Source organism: Lutra lutra, chromosome 1, assembly GCF_902655055.1.
Source record: "Lutra lutra chromosome 1, mLutLut1.2, whole genome shotgun sequence".
In the NCBI taxonomy this organism is placed as follows: domain Eukaryota; kingdom Metazoa; phylum Chordata; class Mammalia; order Carnivora; family Mustelidae; genus Lutra; species Lutra lutra.
In genome coordinates this window covers 163066273-163084248 of record NC_062278.1, presented here as the reverse complement: position 1 = coordinate 163084248, position 17976 = coordinate 163066273, and the positions used below count along the sequence as shown (strand labels likewise).

At 56.5% G+C, this 17976-nt stretch overlaps 1 protein-coding gene across 3 annotated transcripts; it reads left to right on the top strand.

Annotated features, from left to right (window-relative positions):
• The first annotated feature begins 1000 nt into the window (after positions 1-1000).
• On the top strand, positions 1001-16878 carry KLF15 (KLF transcription factor 15). Of its 3 annotated transcripts, none has more exons than XM_047742860.1 (3): positions 1001-1117; positions 6571-7671; positions 15634-16878. In XM_047742860.1, exons 1-3 carry the CDS (start codon positions 1014-1016, stop codon positions 15800-15802), a joined length of 1374 nt encoding a protein of 457 aa, XP_047598816.1. In that variant the 5' UTR covers positions 1001-1013; the 3' UTR covers positions 15803-16878. The 3 variants fall into 3 exon arrangements, with proteins under 3 accessions (XP_047598816.1, XP_047598826.1, XP_047598828.1); XM_047742870.1 differs by lacking the exon at positions 1001-1117 and adding an exon at positions 1909-2132; XM_047742872.1 differs by lacking the exon at positions 1001-1117 and adding an exon at positions 3498-5511.
• The last annotated feature ends 1098 nt before the right edge of the window (positions 16879-17976 follow it).

The following is a 17976-nucleotide window of genomic DNA, read 5'->3' as shown; positions in this document are numbered from 1 at the left end:
CAAGGAGGCCAGTGTGGCTGGAGTGATGTAAGCAAGGGGAAAGGAGTAGAAAGTATGATCAGGGATATGATGGGGACTGGGGTACAGATCCTGTAGGGCATTGCAGGCTGTGATAGCTGGGCTCCACTGGAATGTTCTGAGTCAAGGAGAGACATGATCTTACTCAGGTTATAACAGGAGCATCTTGGCTTTCCTTCAGGTTTTTTCCCCCTGTTTTGTTGAGACATAACTGACATGCAGTAATGTATGAATTTAGCATGCACAACATAATGGTTTGATTCACATATAGTGTGAAATAATTACCACAGTAAGTTTACTTAGTAGCCATCATCTCATATAGATATAATAAAAAGGAAAAGCAAAAAAAGGAAAAGAAAAATCCTTCTGGTGAGAACTCTTGGGATCTACCCTCTTAATAACTTTCCTGTACATCACACAACAGTGTTGAATGTCAAGTTGTACCAGACAGCCCCCAGGGCTTGTTTATCTTACACCTAGAAGTTTGTCCCTTTCCATCACCTTTTCCAATTCCCTCTCCCCCATCCTCTGGTGACCACAAGTCTGATCTCTTTTTCTAGGAATGTTTTGTTTTTAGTTTTTAAGATTCCACACGGAAGTGAAGCCACAGAGTATTTATTGTTCTCTGTTTGTCAGTTTCTGACCACCTAAGTGCCCAAGCTGCTAGGAGGTATTTCATCTTCTACACCAGCGTCCTCCAAACCTGCCCGCCAAGCCGTGGTTTGGCTCTGGGTGGCAGCAGGCGCTGCATCCCTGGCCCCATCTGGGTGCACAGGGAGGACCACATGATCCAGGGGCGAGCCCTGGCATGGACGCAGGAGCCCAGACCCACAGCATTCCAGAGAGCCCAGACAGCTCCTGGCCATGCATTCCTGCTCTGGCAGTGTACTGGGAGAGGAGCAGAGAAAACGCTCTTCACCTCCCAGGCCAGGAAGGGAAAAGATGTTAACTCCTTAGAAAGACCTCTGCTCACGTGTCCCTGAGGTGCCTGGAAGATGCCCTCCCTGGGACAGACAGGCTTTGCCTCACCCCCTCCTCTCTTCTTACCAGCTAAGAGACCCAGGGAGGACCGCAGCCCTCAGAGTCCGTTTCTTCATCTGTAAATACTTGGTTGAGGATCCCACAGGAGTAAAGGGCATAGCAGGGTGCATGGCACCTTGGGCTCACTCGTACTTCTTGGGCAAGTCACACTGAGCCTCCCTCTTTCCACCCCTGAGTGGAATGCCAACGCGTCCCCGGACTGCTGCGGACTACAGCAGCCTGAGCACGGCCTTTGCAGCCTGTGGAGCACCGCTGTGTCTTCGGGAGGGTGGCCCAAACACCGAGTGTCAGTGACTGGAGGCAGGGGTCAAACGCCCTCAGACCTTCTGAGAGGCCTGGGAGGCAGCGCCTTGAGCACACACTTTCCCTGGGGGTAAGAACCGTGATTGCTCAGCAGAAAGACCGTGCTGGATTGCCTAAGGCAAGTCCCCGACTTCCCCGGCTCTCAGCGGGAGACACAGCGGCAGGTGCCGGGCTAGAGGTGGGAGTGGAGGCAGACCTGGCCCGCGCGGCCCACGGCCCCCACCTGGACCTCCACTTTGGAACAATCTCAGGGCTCTGGGCGGGGCCGGAGGCCCGTCTCACGTTCTCACCTGGGGACCGACCTTCAGAAGCGGGTCTCAGGGACGCCGCGAGCCCACGGCCGTGGTGGAGGGAGGGAAAGCGGCTGGAGACCGCGGGCCGCGCTGGGCCGGTGGCTCCTGCACCGGGTGCGCGCGGGCGGCGGCGGAGCCCGGCGAGCAGCGCAGCTGGGGCGGGGCTGGGGGCGGGGCTGGGCGCGTGACGCGCGGTGCAGGCCAATGGGGCGCGCGCCCGGGGCCGAGCCTCCTGCGAGCCTTCGCGGCGCCCGCGGCGTCACGTGAGCCGCGGGGAGTGAGCGCCGAGCTAGCCGCGGCTGGCCAGTGCTCCGCCGCAGCGACCCGCGGTCCAGCGGGCGAGCAAACCAAAGCAGGACCCGCGGCTGGGCCCGCGGCCGCCGCCGGACCGGGAGCCAGGCCGCCGCCCCCAGCCCAGCCCCCGGGGCCTCAGGACCGCCGGGGCCTGGCCGCTAGCCGGGCGTGCGCCAAGTTCAGGTGGGAAAAGCTTGGGAAGGCCGGACGGCCGCGTGGACGCGGCTCCGGGCGCCCACGGGGCTGGTTGGGGCACGCGTGGGGCAGTGGGAGCGCTGACTGGCCTCTGGTCGTGTGTCCGGGTGCCCCCGCCGCTGTCCCAAGCTCCGCCCGAGTGTCCGAGGAAATGTCGGAGGAGCGGGGTGAGCCCCTGTGCTGGCCCGGGGATCGGACAAGCCCGTGGGAGAGTGACCCCAGTTGCCCATAGACACTTTCCCGGCGCAGGTCCGGGACGCCGCCTCAGCGCCTGGTCCCGCGAGTCCTGCGCGCCTTGCGGGCCGGCCCTCCCATATGGCGGGCACCCGGCCGGGCCTGGCGAGAGGAGCCGACAGGCGGACGCGCCGGCCGGTCGGGGGCCGGGAATGGGGGACGGAGTGGTCTGTGGCGGTGGGGTTACTGTCGGTCACCGCAGCCGTGGCCTCCGGGGGAGGGGGGTGCGGGCCGAGGGCATGGTGCCCGGCGGGCAGAGCTCCAGGGCTCACCGAGGGGTCTGAGCTGGTCCCCCACGTCTTCCTTTCCCACGCACCTTCCCACACCCGCGCGGGCACCCACGTCAGCTCCACGCACGAGTATGTCGGGGACACCCTCTGGTACAGTCACACTGCTGCCGCGCACCACGCCCCGCACACGCACAATCACACGACACGAACTCACACCCCTTCGCTCACACCCGCACTCTTCACACGTCTTGTACTCCTACTACCCACTCGGAGTCCCTTGGTTCTTTCTACTGACCATGAGCAGATCGGTGGCCGGGGGTGGCGGGGGACGGAGGAGAGGCCGCCCCCACTCACCATGGCCGTCTGTTTCGGGTTCCCTCTTTCCTTCCCACTGTGATATTCCCAAAGGACCACCCCCCCCAGCCCCCCTCCAGGACACAGAGGGGATGTTTTCTTGCCCAGTCCCTGGGGAGCTGACAAAAATCCCCAAATGCTTTAGTCCCTCAAATCACCTTTCGCCCAAGAACTAGGTGGCTCCCGGGAGCCCCCGCCGTCCTACAAGTGGGAGGACGCCTGGCCTCTGCGACTTTGGGGCCTGCGGATGGCGCAGGGAGCGAGACTCTTATTTTGAAGGGCGGCCCCCACCCGCGCACCCCCGTGATTTGCACGCTGACCCAATGGCAAGCCCTTGGCCGGCGCTGGGCTTGTTATCAATTACATGTTGTTCCTGCAGCCGCTGTGTCCCCGGGAGGATAAACAGCAGGCCTGGCCGGGCTGGTGGTGGCGGGGGGGGGGGGGGGGGGGGGGGGGGGGGGGACGGGACAAGACACGGGGGGGTAGGGGGCGGAGTCCGGCTGTAGGTCGGGGACGGTGCCCGGAACAGTTTGTCCCCTCCCCCTGCAGGCAGGCTGTGTTTCTGGCCCTGCCATGTGCTGCTGTATTTTAGCGCCCCAGACGGCTCCCTCCAGCCCTGGCGGGCCCTTTTTCTACCGCCAGCACCCAGGGTAGCCCCAGGGCCCCTTCTCTGCTCTCAGTGCCTGAGTGTCCAACCCAGGCTGCTCAGCCCTGCATTAAAACTCTTCTGCCTGACTCTGGCCATTCTATTCCTGGTGGAATCCCCACACCCCTACTGCCTGTCTGACTTCCTGAAGAATGTCGTCTCATTCACTTAGCAAATTGTGCTAGGTCCTGTTCTAGACTCTAGGATAGTGGTGGACTGGATAGTCAGAACAGCTTGTATTTTGTTGGGGAGGTAGACAGAAGATAAAGTACACAAACATAACTACAATAGTTTCCTTCTGGTAGCAACTGCTAGAAGAATATAATGTGGGATAATTTGACAGAGGGTGGTCAGGAAAGCACTTTACCCCGCCACCCCAGACAGTGACTTCAGAGCTGAGATCTAAATAAGGCATTCCCACTGGGAGCACTGAGGGGAAGAGGGAACCACAGAGAGGGCACAGTCAGTGTGGAGTGGAGCAGGTGGATGTGAGGTCTGGGAGAGATGGGCAAGGCCCAGGTGCTGGGCTGCTGGGAGAGAAGGGGTCACGTTTCCTGGAGAAGTTAATAGAAATTCTCTCCTACCCTACCCTACTATACTTATTTCCCCCACTCTTTCTTTTTATACCATTTCATCTGTGAATATCTCAGTTACCAACTGTGATACTATCATCACACTTAAAAATATTAACAGTAATTCCTTACTATCATGTAATAATATTCAGTTGGTGATCACATTTCAGGGGAGAGTTTTAAGTGGGCAAGAACATGTCTTGATCTACCTCTTCCCACCAGTTAAGGCCTGGGTTCCAGGAAGGCCGGAGTCCCCTTGATTCCTTAGGCTCACAGCAGAGGGACAGAAAGAATATGTGTTCACCTATTTGGAGGTTAATCCTAGTGGCCGGTACTGACCCACACTTGCGTGTGGCACCCCCATTGTAAGTGTTCAGTTGTGTTAGCTCACTGAACTCTTTCAGCAACCCGGGAAGTAGGCACCACTGGCAGCCTCCCCACCCAACAGACCAAGACACAGACACAGACACAGACATGTTGTTGCTACCTGCCTGAGTCTGCTCAGCTAAGTTGCAGAGGCAGGAGCAGCGCCTCCTGCTCATAGGGTAGGTTAAAGGGGTGGTAGCAGGACCTAGGGCCCAGTGTGGGCTCATTGCCCTTCACATTATCTGGCACTTTCATTCCTTCTTAGCATCTAATTCTGTGACTAGTGTGTATTTTGCAGTTCCCAGTTTTAAATCCTCAGATGAGTATTTAAAATCAAAGAGCCAAATGTCCTCCTGGTGAAACTGCCCTGGGGCGCAGACTTGCCAAGAGCATCTACCTTGCCTTAGTTTCCTGGAGCTCCATGAAGCTTCCTGGATTAGTGGGAAACCGAGATCATTGGAGCCTGGAACAGGTGGGGAAACTGAGATTTGGGGAATGCACAGCTGATGATGATCCTAGCTGGCCCTGAGAGGTCTCTGTCCCTGGCCAGGCTTGTTGACTTGTTGACTATTGGGTAGCACTGTGTGCCAGGTCCAGGAGTAGTCCTCAAGACAGAGCATAGGGGTGGGTGCAGAGTGATGACAGGCAGCAGAGAATCTCTGGTTTCAGATATAGAAAGTTCCCTTTTACCAAACCTCACTGGTCACTGGGTGGGGACAAAGGTCCACATAGGTGGCCCAATTACAGCTGTACACTGTTGACTCTCCTTGGACACCGGACCTAGCATGGCCTTCAGAGGAGGCAGATGTCCCCTCTCTTCTCTGTTGATATTCTCTGAGCCCCTCCTGGGCACCAGCTGCCACACCGGGAGCTGGGAACACAGTGGAGACCTAGCAGCCTAGCCTGCCCTCATGGAGTTCATGGTCTAGTGGGAAGACGGGAGTTAGCTGAGCCTTCCTGAGGTGGTGAGTGCACCATGAGGGGGGGGGTGGTACAGGCCAAGGGCATTTTATCTCCCATCCCACTAGGCGGCTGTGAAGTCAAAATGGGGCAGTGGCCATGCAAGTGCTGGGACCTGGGTCCACTTTTGCGCTCTTGAGTTATCACTGTGGGGCAGGGTCCTGTTCACCTAGTGGTAAAGCCTCAGTAAAATGCCTCGGTACAGCTGAGAGCATTTTGTTCTGTCCCTGCCTTTCCCATTTCACAGAGGAGGCAGGTGAGGCTAGAGGGATCTGAGAACGGGAGGGTGGACGAGCTGTCCCCCTTCAGATGGAGAAACAGACTGTGAGGACAGGGGCATATGGGTCTTTAATCTTTTTTCTCTTTTCCGCCACAAATTAGACTTACCTGGTTAAAATACGGACTGCTAAATTAAGGTTCACTATCAGATAAAATAATTACTTAATAAGAACACGGCCCATTTAATATTTGGGATATACTTGTGTTACAAGTTGCTTGTTTTTTAAAACCTGAACATCAGATTTAATTGGGTGGCCCCTAGTTTTATTTGCTCAATCTGGTAACCCTACTCAGGCCCCCACCACCCAGGGGTCAGAGGGCAAATGGCCAATCTCCTGCCCCTGCCAGTGACTCAACAAGAATGGAGCTGAGGTCAGGTGTCCTCAGAAATGCAGCCACTCCACTTAGCTGGATGGGGTTCCCCAACCTTGGCCATTTCAGGGTACAGAGAGCCTTCTCGCGTACTTTCTCACTCACATGCGTTCACGCTCAATCATTCACAGATACACGGGTGTTCTTTACCGAATTGTTCTGGAAAACCTGTTTAAACCAAAAGTACCCTGGATTGTGCAATGGGCTTGGAGAGCGCTCTTTTGCAAACAGGTGGTGCAATTTCGGAAAACACTCTTGCAGATAGAGTTCTCCCACGGGATGGGATGGAGACAGGACCCAGGCATTTGGCAGTGGGAGCCTGTGGGCCAGCAGCGGAGTGGGGGCACAGGCCCACAAGGTGGCAGGTGAGCATGCCGTCCTCCTGACCAGGCCTCCTTTGTTCCTCTCTGCAGCCGCCAACGGCACGGCCAGGCCAGCATGGTGGACCACTTGCTGCCAGTGGACGAGACCTTCTCGTCGCCGAAATGCCCAGTTGGTTATCTGGGTGACAGGCTGGCCAGTGGGCGGGCGTACCACAGGCTGCCCTCGCCCCTCTCGGAGGATGACAGCGACGCCTCCAGCCTCTGCTCCTGTGCCAGCCCAGACTCACAAGCCGTCTGCTCCTGCTACGGTGGTGGGCCGGGTGCTGAGGGCCAGGACAGCATCTTGGACTTCCTGCTGTCCCAGGCCACACTGGGCAGTGGTGGCAGTGGTGGCATTGGGGCCACCGGTGGTTCCATGGCCTGGGGGGCCTGGCGGAGGGCACCGACACCTGTGAAGGGGGAGCATTTCTGCTTCCCCGAATTTCCTGTGAGTGACCCTGATGACGTCCCAAGGCCCTTCCAGCCCACCCTGGAGGAGATTGAAGAGTTTCTGGAAGAGAACATGGAGCTGGGAATCAAGGAGGCCCCAGAGAGCAACAGCAAGGACGTGGAGGCCTGTGACCAGCTCTCAGCCGGGCCACACAGGAGCCACCTCCATCCTGGGTCCAGTGGGAGAGAGCGCTGCACCCCGCCTCTGGGCAGTGCCAGTGTGGGCGGCAGCCAGAGCCCGGGTGGGGGGCCTGCATCTGATGGCCCTATCCCCGTGCTGCTACAGATCCAGCCTGTGCAGGTGAAGCAGGAGTCAGGCACGGAGCCCACCTCCCCTGGGCAGGCCCCGGAAAGCGTCAAGGTGGCCCAGCTCCTGGTCAATATTCAGGGTCAGACCTTCGCACTTGTGCCCCAGGTGGTGCCCTCCTCCAATGTGAACCTGTCATCCAAGTTCGTGCGAATCGCCCCTGTGCCCATTGCTGCCAAGCCCATTGGGTCGGGACCCCTGGGCCCTGGCCCCACCGGCCTACTCATGGGCCAGAAGTTCCCCAAGAATCCGGCAGCAGAACTCATCAAAATGCACAAATGTACTTTCCCCGGCTGCAGCAAGATGTACACCAAAAGCAGCCACCTCAAGGCCCACTTGCGCCGGCACACAGGCGAGAAGCCCTTTGCCTGCACCTGGCCGGGCTGCGGCTGGAGGTCAGTATGACAGGTGACAAGGCGGGCACTGAGCACAGCCGATGAATCTCTGCTCCCCTGGGTTTGCGGTCAAGGCCTGGTTCACCGTTAGATAAGGCTGATTAGGAAGGGGAGAAGGGGGCAGGCAGGGAGTGGTGCCAGAGCTGGCATGGCTGCCCAGAGGTTTCCTCATCCCTAGTGATCACTAGAGCCTAAAAAAAACTGGTCTCCAGTTTCATAATGACCAGGTAAGGCTTGCTGCAGCTCATGCCCAGGGCTAGGAGCTGGGCCATGGCAGAAGGGCCCTCTCCTTAGTATTGAGGGCAGCTAAAAATGATGGAGTTAAGGGCTGTGTATCCGAGGGGGCTGCGGCCATGTGTGCACTGGTCCCTCTGGCCCTCACAGCACCCCTAGGGAAACTACTACCCTCGCTGCCATCTTTCAGCTGAGCAAACAGGCTCAGACTGGCTAGGTAACTTGCCCAAGGCCACACCACTTTGTCAATGGGATTGGAGCCAGAGGGTCCTGTATCAGAGGAGTCACAACCTGGAAATGCTTCTGTTCCAACCAGAGGGACCAGCTTCACTTGCAGATGTTCTTGGACTCACGGGCTGGGCTTGGTCCTTGCTCCCCTGTGGGTACTTGAAGGTGTATTTGGGAATCTTCAAAGGACAACCAGGCAGGGGGTGCTGAGTGAAGGTGGAAAAGTCCTTGTAGACTCCATTCTGTGTGGTACAGCAGGGGAAACCAGCTCTCAAAGGATAAGGGGTCTTGCTCAGGGCTATGCAGGCAGCGGGTGGCAGAGCTGGCGGGCCCCTGGGTGGGCTTGGGTACCTTGTCCTGAAAAGCAGGTAGCCGGGAGCTCCCATGGCCAGGGGTACCATGAAGACTGGCTGTCCCAAGTCTTCAGCACACTGACCCCGTAGGAATGTGGCCCCCCAGGAGGGCGGCCTGGCTCCCACATTCGTGCACTGCTGCCGTGGCTGCTGCTTTGTGGATGTGTGCGAGAGAGCGACGAGGTATGCTCATCTGTCTGTGTGCGGATCTCGCAGCAGGCGGGCAGCTGTGCGTGTGCATATGTGTACACGTCTTGCTTTCTTAGTGTGTGTCTTGGTGTGTTGCATAACTCCCCATGTTTGTGTACCCTGTCCGCGTATGTGCATCTGTGTGGGTGTGACCGATGGGGAGCCGTTGGCAGCTTCTGTTTTCTTGACCTGACTCATCTGAGAGCGCTGGAGAGTTGGCCCCAGGTGGGAGGTGCTGGCCCTAGAGTCCTGGCTGGCTGTGGTGTGGTGGGATCGGTGACTGGAAGATCCAATGTGATGCTGCTGCCTCTTTCCATGGAGTGCTGGGCTGGCCAGGGAAGGGACTTCTCCCAAACAGCATCTGGGGTTATGGAGGTCTTTCCTGATGAAGGGTGTCACCCAGCCACTGACCCCACAAAGGCATCCATCAGACAGGCCCACATGGCTTCTGCAAGAGTGGGCACAGTGTTGACACCAGGGTGGCGGTGCCTGGTGTCCCATCCCTCCTGGGCCTCCTGGCACAGTCTGCCAGGTGGGCCCTGGGGAGACAGGTGCACCTGTGGGGCCACTTGTGAAGCCTGACACACAGGTGGGTATGCAGTATTCCTGGTCGGAGCTTGGGGGTTGGAGGAGAAGCCGAGACACTGGGGCAGAGGCAGGCACTCAACTGTAGAAGGGAGGGGCATTGTGACACCCTGGATAGGGAGTAGCTGGCGGTAACCGTGGGGAGCCTCAGCCTAGGTCAGCCTCCAATTCGCCATGTGCCTCCGGGGAGGTCCCCCCGGCCAAGCCTCAGTTTTCCTCATCTGTGAAGTGGAGGGCCTGCTCCCTACCAGGGTCAGGGGTGCAGGAACACTCAGCACTACCCCCTTCTCATTGGTGGTCCTGTTACTCAGAAAGGGCGGAGTCTGAGAAGGGTGCTATTTTGGAGGTACCCCAGACTCCCAGGGACTCCTCTTGGATGCATATTTTCTTGGTGGGGGGCAGGGCTGTGGAGGGGTTGGGCATCTGGCTGGCCAGAGCACTGGTCCGACTCATGATGGGCTTATGTTCCTGGGCACTGTCCCCTGGCCACTGCTGACTCTTGGCAAGTGGCCCCTCCAGTCAGGTAGCGCCACGAGGCAAAAGGGTGTGGTCCTTGGTGAAGGTTGCTGGCTTGTCCCATTCCCCTAGGAGGAGGGGACCTGTCACCTTCTGGGCTGTCCCAGAGAGCAGATGGAACCCTCAGCCCAGAATGCATCTTACGGAGGCAGGTCTCAGCTCCAACACAGTATCCTCTAGAGGTGGTAAGTTCCCCATGGTAGGAAGTGTGCAAGCAAGTGGGAGTGGAATTTGTGGAGGGGATTCAGCTTTGCCACTGTGTGGGCCTTGGCACTGGTCTCCTTGCCCAGAACCCTCTTGCAGGGGTAGGCTAGTGTGTGCCTGGCATAGCAAGGTCCCTTGAAGCTGACCGTGGAGCCATCCCTGGCTCCAACCACTCCTGGGCCTTCAGAGGGCCTCCCCAGCTTCTCCCAAGCTTCCCCTGGAATAGGGTCAGGCCTTTGTGGAGTTATAGGTGACAGAGGCACAGGGAGCTGAAGGTGCCTGCCTTTTGGGAGAGCTATTTCTCTGAGAATGCAAGAGTCCCTGGTTGGCCTTCAGGAATCCTGAGCCCCTGGAGATGCACACAAGATGCACATGTCCCTTGTATATGGAGGGAGCCCTCTCAGTATTTGGGCAGGAAGAGAGACTGGCTTTGGGGCAGCTTGGTATGGACTGGACAGCAGTGGTAGTGATGATGACAGTTACGCGCCATATTTTCTGACCACTTACTCTATGCTGGGCACTGCTCCAAGTTCTCAGAGCAAGAATACCTTCCACAAATCTCCACCCTTGCTTGTATACTTCCTATCACAAGGAACTCATTACCTTATGAGGCTATTCTGGCCTCTTCATGTGCTTTGGTAAACTTAGATTCCTATCCAAACTTCTCATTCTGGCACGATCTGCTTACCAACCTCCCTTCCACAATGCAGGCTTCCACTCAGGCCCCTGCCCTCTGTGCACCCTCTGTGCATCCTGTGTGCATCCTCTCTCTGCCCTCTGTCTCCAGCACTTTCCTCCTGATGGCAATGGTAGTTGGTCTTGCAATGGTCCCTGCTTTGTTCTGCACATGTCACATTAGATAAGCTCGTTGCGACCTTACAACAGCTCTGTGATGTGGAGGCACCAATCTCTATTTCCCAGAGAGCCCACGGGGATGGAGCTCGTGGGCATGGCTCTGGCTGTGCCCTCAGGTGGGCATCTCGGTCCCACCTGACCCACCAGCAGTCTGGTGAACATATGTTTCCCACCTGGGAACTCAACGCCTGCCGCTACACAGCTGGCCTTTCCCTTGTCCTCAGTCCCTTGTGCCTGGTACCAGAATGGCTGGGTGTTCTCTCTCTCCCACAAGGCTGTGAGCTCTTTCAGGTGTCATGCCTCTGGGCTAGGGGGAAAGAGCCAACAACAATGGCAATAACAGTAGCTCCTAATGCATGTTCTGAGTGTTCCAGAGTAACTTATTTAATGCTCCAAGCAAGTCCACGAGGTGGGCATCCAGATGCTGTCCCCCTCTGTAGAGGAGGCATTTGAGGGACAGAACAGTTAAGTAAGGTCTCCTCGGTCACACAGCTAGTGGGTAGTACAGTCTGGAGTTCAACCCAGGCTGTTTGCTCCCCAACCTCCTCCACCCAGACTCAGGACCTCTCTCTAGCCCCCTGGGCAAACCTTCTATGGGAAGTGGCCTGCTTGAGTGGTGGGAAGAAGGACCTCCATCTGCAGCTGGGCTTTGGGCAGCCCCCTGAATACTTGCCGGCCTTCTCATATGGGGAGCTTACCACACCCAAGGCTGCCTCTCTTTCCGGTGGCCCTGTGAGCAGTTTGCTCTTTATCCTGCTGGGCTGGTTCTGGCCCTGGCACTGTGTCCTATGCCCCTTTGTGAAATGAATGGTGTCCTCCCCTCCCCCCAACCCAGGTCATCATTTGCCAGGTAACCAGCCCCCACTTCCTTTTGCTTTTGGTCCTGAACCCAGTATTCCTTGTCCCCTCCTCTCTTGGGACATGGTTCTGGCATTCTTTTTTTTTTTTTTTTTTTTAAGATTTTATTTATTTATTTGACAGACAGAGATCACAAGTAGGCAGAGAGGCAGGCAGAGAGAGAGGAGGAAGCAGGCTCCCTGCTGAGCAGAGAGCCTGATGCGGGGCTCGATCCCAGGACCCTGGGATCATGACCTGAGCCGAAGGCAGGGGCTTTAACCCACTGAGCCACCCAGGCGCCCCACGACATGCGTGGTTCTGGCATTCTTGATGGGGCCCAAACCAGACTTTTCCTATCACGATCTAACTGTCTGGGAAGTGACTGTTTGTCTGCCTTCCTAGAAGTTTCCTTGCTACGCTCTCGGACACAGGCCCCCTTTGTTCACGGCAGCAGAACATCCTGTTCCGGAAAGGCCAAACCATTCCATCCAGAAAGAATACCCTCCTTCCACAGCTAATATGAATATTAATAACTTCTAGCAGCCCTCTGTGGCAGGTACTGTGGTCATCCCCAGTGGACATGGGAGGCCCAGAGAAGGGTAGTTGTGGGCCTGAGGCCCCAGAGCTGGAATGTGGTAGGGATAGGATTCAGACCCAGTGGTACGCTGCTGGCCTCCTCTCTTAGCCCCTGTGTCACTGCTGCTCCTGTTCAACGAGGCATTTTCTAAGTTCTTGCCTGCACTGGCAGAGCACCCAAGTGTTCTTGGCAAGATTGTGCACGGTACCACTCCATGGAGCACCATTCCCATTACAGTCCTTGAGACCTGGCTGTTGACAGTCGTGACTTACTGGCTGATAGAAAGGGTGCTTTGCACAAAGGTGCAGTGTGTGCCAGTTGTGGGGCTGTCATGATGGGCTGCTTCCCTTTCCTGCACCTCGGCCAGGTGAATCGTGGTGCTGACCCATGTGCCCCTAGACAGGGGCGGGGCATGGTGCTGAGCTCAACAGGGACGGGGCATGGCGCTGAGCTCCTTGCAGGTAATCATTGAATGATTGCCATGTGGTGAGCACTGTTCTAAACACTCAATGCCTTTTACAATCCTCAGAGTCCTGTGAGGCAGAATTGTTATTTCCCTGTCTCCAGGTGGGGAAACTGGGCCTCAGAGAGCTTGGTGACTTGCCCAGGCCCTGATCAGTGGCCGAGCTCACTGCCTGCAAGGCCTGCATCTTACCCACATGGCCTCCCTCCCACTGTGTCGCCTTCAGTGTCCTCCAGTGGCTGCTGTCTGGGAGAATGCATGGGAGAGTGTGAGGTAGGGATCTTCTGAGGGCACACTTCTCAGGTCTGTGACTTCTCAGGTCACAGGATGCTGAGGCAGCAGGGAAGAGGTTTGGAGGTAGGGACAACTTGTTCTCAGTCCTGGTTCTCCCACAGTGTCCGCGTGGTCAGAGGGCCACTGTGGTCTTTGTGTCAGCTCCTTTGGCCTCTGAGATGAGTCCCAGAAGGTGGGCCAGAATCCTGAGGTCTTCACTGGATGAGTGAGGAAACAGGCCCAACATGGTTCCTGAGCTTGCTCAGGACTGCACAGGGCTCCCGGTGGGATAGGGACCTAAAAGGATCCAACCATGTCGCTGGCTCTGTGACACTGGCAAGCCTCTTGTCCTTTTTGAGCCCTTGCTGTGGTATTGTCTGTTCTCTGGTACTGATCCTGGCTCCCTTGCCAGAAAGGGGCAAGATAACCCAGTGCCTGGTGCCCAGGAAGGCTCAGCAAAAGCTATTGCTGGTGGCATCATTTCTGTGGCTTCCTGCCTGCCTGTGTTCTGGGCAGGCCCACCCATTCAGAAGCTGTGTGTTCAACTCCTGCTGGGGGCAGTGGCCCTGGCCTGGGAGCAGGCTCCAGGCTCTGACCTCCAGCGTGCACTGATGCCACTTCCTCATTGGCTCAGGGCTCCAGAGACACACACTGCCTAGCCAGGCAATGTGGAGGAGGCCAGGCACTCTGTAGTCACCAGGGTGAACAGGGCATGGGAGGGAGCCATGCCAGGACCTTTGCTCTGGCCTTGGCTGCTCTGTCATGGTAGGGATGCTGGATCAGGCCCTCATCACTCTGAGCCTCAATTTCCTCATCTGGCAAATGGGCCAGTCAAGCTTCCATTATTCCAAACATATGCTGAGAGCATTGCTCTGTGCCAGCCTAAGTTGGTGCCCTGGGAAGTGAAGTGGAGTGCCAGACTCCAAGTGCAGACCCCTGGCTGTTCTCTCAGGACCAGGTCCTAGGCTCCAGAGGTAGCTGAACTGGGCTGAGCTGCCTGTCCTCTGGGCTCCCGGGCAGGCTCCCTGTCCAGTGCTCAGGCCTTCCTACTCCCCAGCTGAACCTTCCCCAAGGCATGTTCCTTCTAGTCCTCGGTAGGCTGTGGGATTAAAGAAGGCCTCCACCCACAGGGGTGGACCTGGTACTTGTGTGTGTGCACACATGTGTTTTTGTATGTACACACACACCCACGTGTGAGGTGACTGTATGCATGTGCACATATGTAGAGTGGACACGTGTGTGCAGTGCATCCATGTTTGTGGCATGCCCGTGTGTGGCATGTATAAAGGGGTGTGTACATGTGCATTTCATGGTGTGCACGTGTGTGTGTGTGTGTGTGTGTGTGCAGGCAATAGTACTTGAGCAGAATTCCTTGTGACAGCCCTCCGTCCTCAATGGGTGCTTGCTGTGTCAATTGTTTCATGTAAATGCACTTACGGGCACCTGCCATGTGCCAGGCCCTGGGCTGCTTGTGGGATAGACCACAGGGAAGAAGACACACATGTCTTTCCTCATGGAACTGATGGTCTAATGGCACAGACTGACATTCACCAAAAAGTTGAAAATGAATTTAAAGTTAAAGTGAGGTGCATTTAGTGCCATGGGAGTCTAGAATGGGATACAGCCCTGGAGGGCTTTCTTGAGGCAGTGACATTTGAGTGATGGAAGAGAGGGAGCAAGAAGAGGGGAGGGAATCCCATTTCAGATGGAAGGAACGGTATGCGTAAATGTCCTGTGGCAAGAGAGACCAAGGATGGGTCAATGTGGGTAGAGCACAGAGGAAGACAAGTATGTATGTGTGGGGGGGAGTGGGATCTTATTGTCAAGATGAGGGTTATGGGGTGGGGGTGGAGGGGCTTCAAATCCCAGAAGTCAGTGACAGCGGTCTCAGCCCTGTGGCCCAGTGGGATCCTTACCTCTTCCATTAGTAGCTGCTCATTCTCAGTGACCTCTGGGCTTTGGGAGCATTTGCTCCCAGGCAGGCTGAGGCCAAAAGAGGGAGGTGGCAGGTGAACCATTTAAACTCTCAGAAGTATCTTGCAGTGGTGTGGTTTTGTCTGGTGACAGCTTAGGGGACCCAGACTTCAGGAAAGCCGTGACCAGGAGCAGGGCAGGAATGTGAGTCTGCATACAGTTTATGTATGGCTGTAGTGAAGGCAAGGGAGAGGAGCCAGGGGCTCTCTGCAGTGCTGGGGAAAGAGACACCTCTCTCAGGCTTCCGTTTCCTCTGTGGATGGGCTTTCTCATGCAGACCTTCCTAGAACCCTAAGTTCTGCCTGGGGGGCAGCTTCTCGACAGCTAGCAGGGTGCTGTGGAGAGTAAATCCTGGGCTCTGGTAGGCTTAACAGCCCCTCAGAATATTTACCAGCTGCTCGCAGGCCCAGATGCCCAAGAACGGACTGCTGTGCCGCCACTGAGCCTTTTATTGACAGCTCTTCCCATCCTGGGGTGGGGGTGGGGGCGGGCTGGGGACAGCGACTTTTCACCAGGGGATTCAGAAGTAACTCAAAACCTGGAGAAGTGTTGGCCCCGCCTACCTGGCGGGCCCCGCCTGCCTGGCCAGGTAGAGCCCTGCACCTGTGGCTGCCTTCTGGGTGGGCTCCTGGCGGGACGGGCCTCCCTCACCGTGGCCCCTGAATGTCCCGCAGGTTCTCCCGCTCTGATGAGCTGTCGCGGCACCGGCGCTCGCACTCGGGGGTGAAGCCCTACCAGTGTCCTGTGTGCGAGAAGAAGTTCGCACGGAGCGACCACCTCTCCAAGCACATCAAGGTGCACCGCTTTCCTCGGAGCAGCCGCTCAGTGCGCGCGGTGAACTGAGCGCCCGCCTGCCCCCGCCCCCACCCCCGCCCGTTATTTTTGTAGCAATAATTTATTTGCCTCTTCAGAAGGACGTGACAATGTTGCCAACCCACCTTCTGAAGCCCAGGAGGTGCAGGAAGATGGGGGCTTGCCTGAGAGGCGGGAACCCAGAGCCCCCAGCCCGCTGCCTTTCCTAGGAAGACCTAGAGCCGCGCCCGCGTCCCTGGGGGCTGGCACCCCGTCCCCGCACCCCCCGCACCGGGCTGCAGGCCGGCCTTCCCGCCTTTGTGCCTTTGTGCCTTCCCGCGGGCCGGCCTTTGCTAAGGCAGCGCTGGGATCCTGGACCTTCTCCCACTGGGCTCCCTGCCTGGGCCAGGGCTGGCACTTTTTTGCTCAGAAGAAATGTGCAGTTTTGAAATGTCAGTTCCCAGAGGGAGCCATGCTGGGAAGAAGGAAGTAGGCCAGAAGTCCAGGGCTGCACCGTGCTGTGAGGGTGGCTTTGTCCAAGATCTCCTGCTCAGCCTGACTACGGGAGGGTAGGAGCTGGGCAGGCCATGGCGCATCACCAGGCCCCTGGGCAGAGGTGGAATTAGGCTGAGTTGCCCCCTCTGTGGGGGTCTGGGAACGCATGCGCTTGAGTTAAAGTGTCCGGCAGACAGACAGATGCCGGCTAGCCCCAGAGCATCTGTACCCAGCATGGCTCATCCCCTCATCCCATTTCCAGACAGATCCAGACACCAGCCTCCATGGTCCCTTGGGGAAGAGAGGGGAGCAGGCTGCATTGCGTGTAGGAGAACTAGGTAGAGCCTCCGAATCCTGATTTAGAAATGCATTCCTTATTTTGTCTAGAATTAATATCAAATGAACTAGCTTGTTTTGACAGGTTTATTTCACATCCTATGAATGTATGTAAATAAGCTGTACATAGGTACATCTACATAAAATATCTTTTAATAACATATCAACATTGGTGTAAATTTGAAATTAAAAAATCTATAAAGCTGGTGTACATATGTTACAATTATGTATATTTTCTTTGGTCCTTCATAAAAATATATTTACTTTGCCAATAAAAAGAAAAAAGAACTGAGTGAGTTTATGGCATTCATGTGCTATTTTCCGGTGCTTTGCCAGGAAATGGGGGTGATTCTGAGGGCTGAGTCTCTGTGTCTGTGTTCGCAGCATTTAGCAGACCTTGATTTGTACCCAGGAGGACATGAAGACCCCTTTGGGGTTCAGTGTGAGGTGCAGCCCATACAGGCTTCTCAAATCGACCCCACCTCCGTGCCAGCTGCGGGGTTTCTGCTCACCGCAGTTTGCTGGAGGGCACCTTCTCCTCTCTCCACAAACCCAAATCCAGCCCCCATCCCAGTGTCACCTACGGGAGGCTGGCATAGGTTAGGACAGACACACAATAATCAGTGCTACTCTGACGTACTGTTGCAGACCCTCACTCAGTGCTCCCCGAGCAGGCTTCAGGCATCTACTATGCACCCACTGTATGCATGGAGTGCTGAGGAGACTCCCTTTAGGAGATGGCATGTTATTCTCACCTGCCCGGGACATTGTAAGTGGACTGAGTGCTGACTGGTAGAGAGGAGCCTTGGAGGGGGCAGTATAAGCAATGAGGCCACCTCCTCCACCCATCCGAGCTACTCTGAGTTCTGGGGAGACAAGTCCTCCCGAACTCCTCCAGATTTTTGGGATCTCCACCATGTGCTTGCACAGTTGAAGTCTGAATGCTTCCACCTGTCCCGGGTGGGTTGGAAGCTGGGGACAGTGGGAGCCAGAGAATAAGGAGAGGCCTTGAGCTGGCAAAGGGATTCATCTGGGTGGCTGAAGTTGGGGAGGGCAGGCTGGGCTTGGTGGATGCTGTGACAAGGCTGCCCCAAGTTTCCTGTCCACATGAAGTGAGAAGCAAGGACCTTCTAGAGGTGATCCTTTCCCCAGAAGCCCAGTGCAGGCACGGCAAGTCTTTTTTAGTGACACCTTTGGAGATGGCGGCAGGTGGTGATGCACCCATGGATTTCCAGCAGAGGGATGTTGGAGCAAAGTATATGTGCACATGCCTGTGTCATTATCTACCTCTGAAGGTGGAAGCCACTGTTCCTGCTGATCTGAGCTATCTGCCACTGTCATCTTTCCTGTCCGATGGGAGCTGGCAGACATGAAGCTTTCATGTGTGTCCAGCA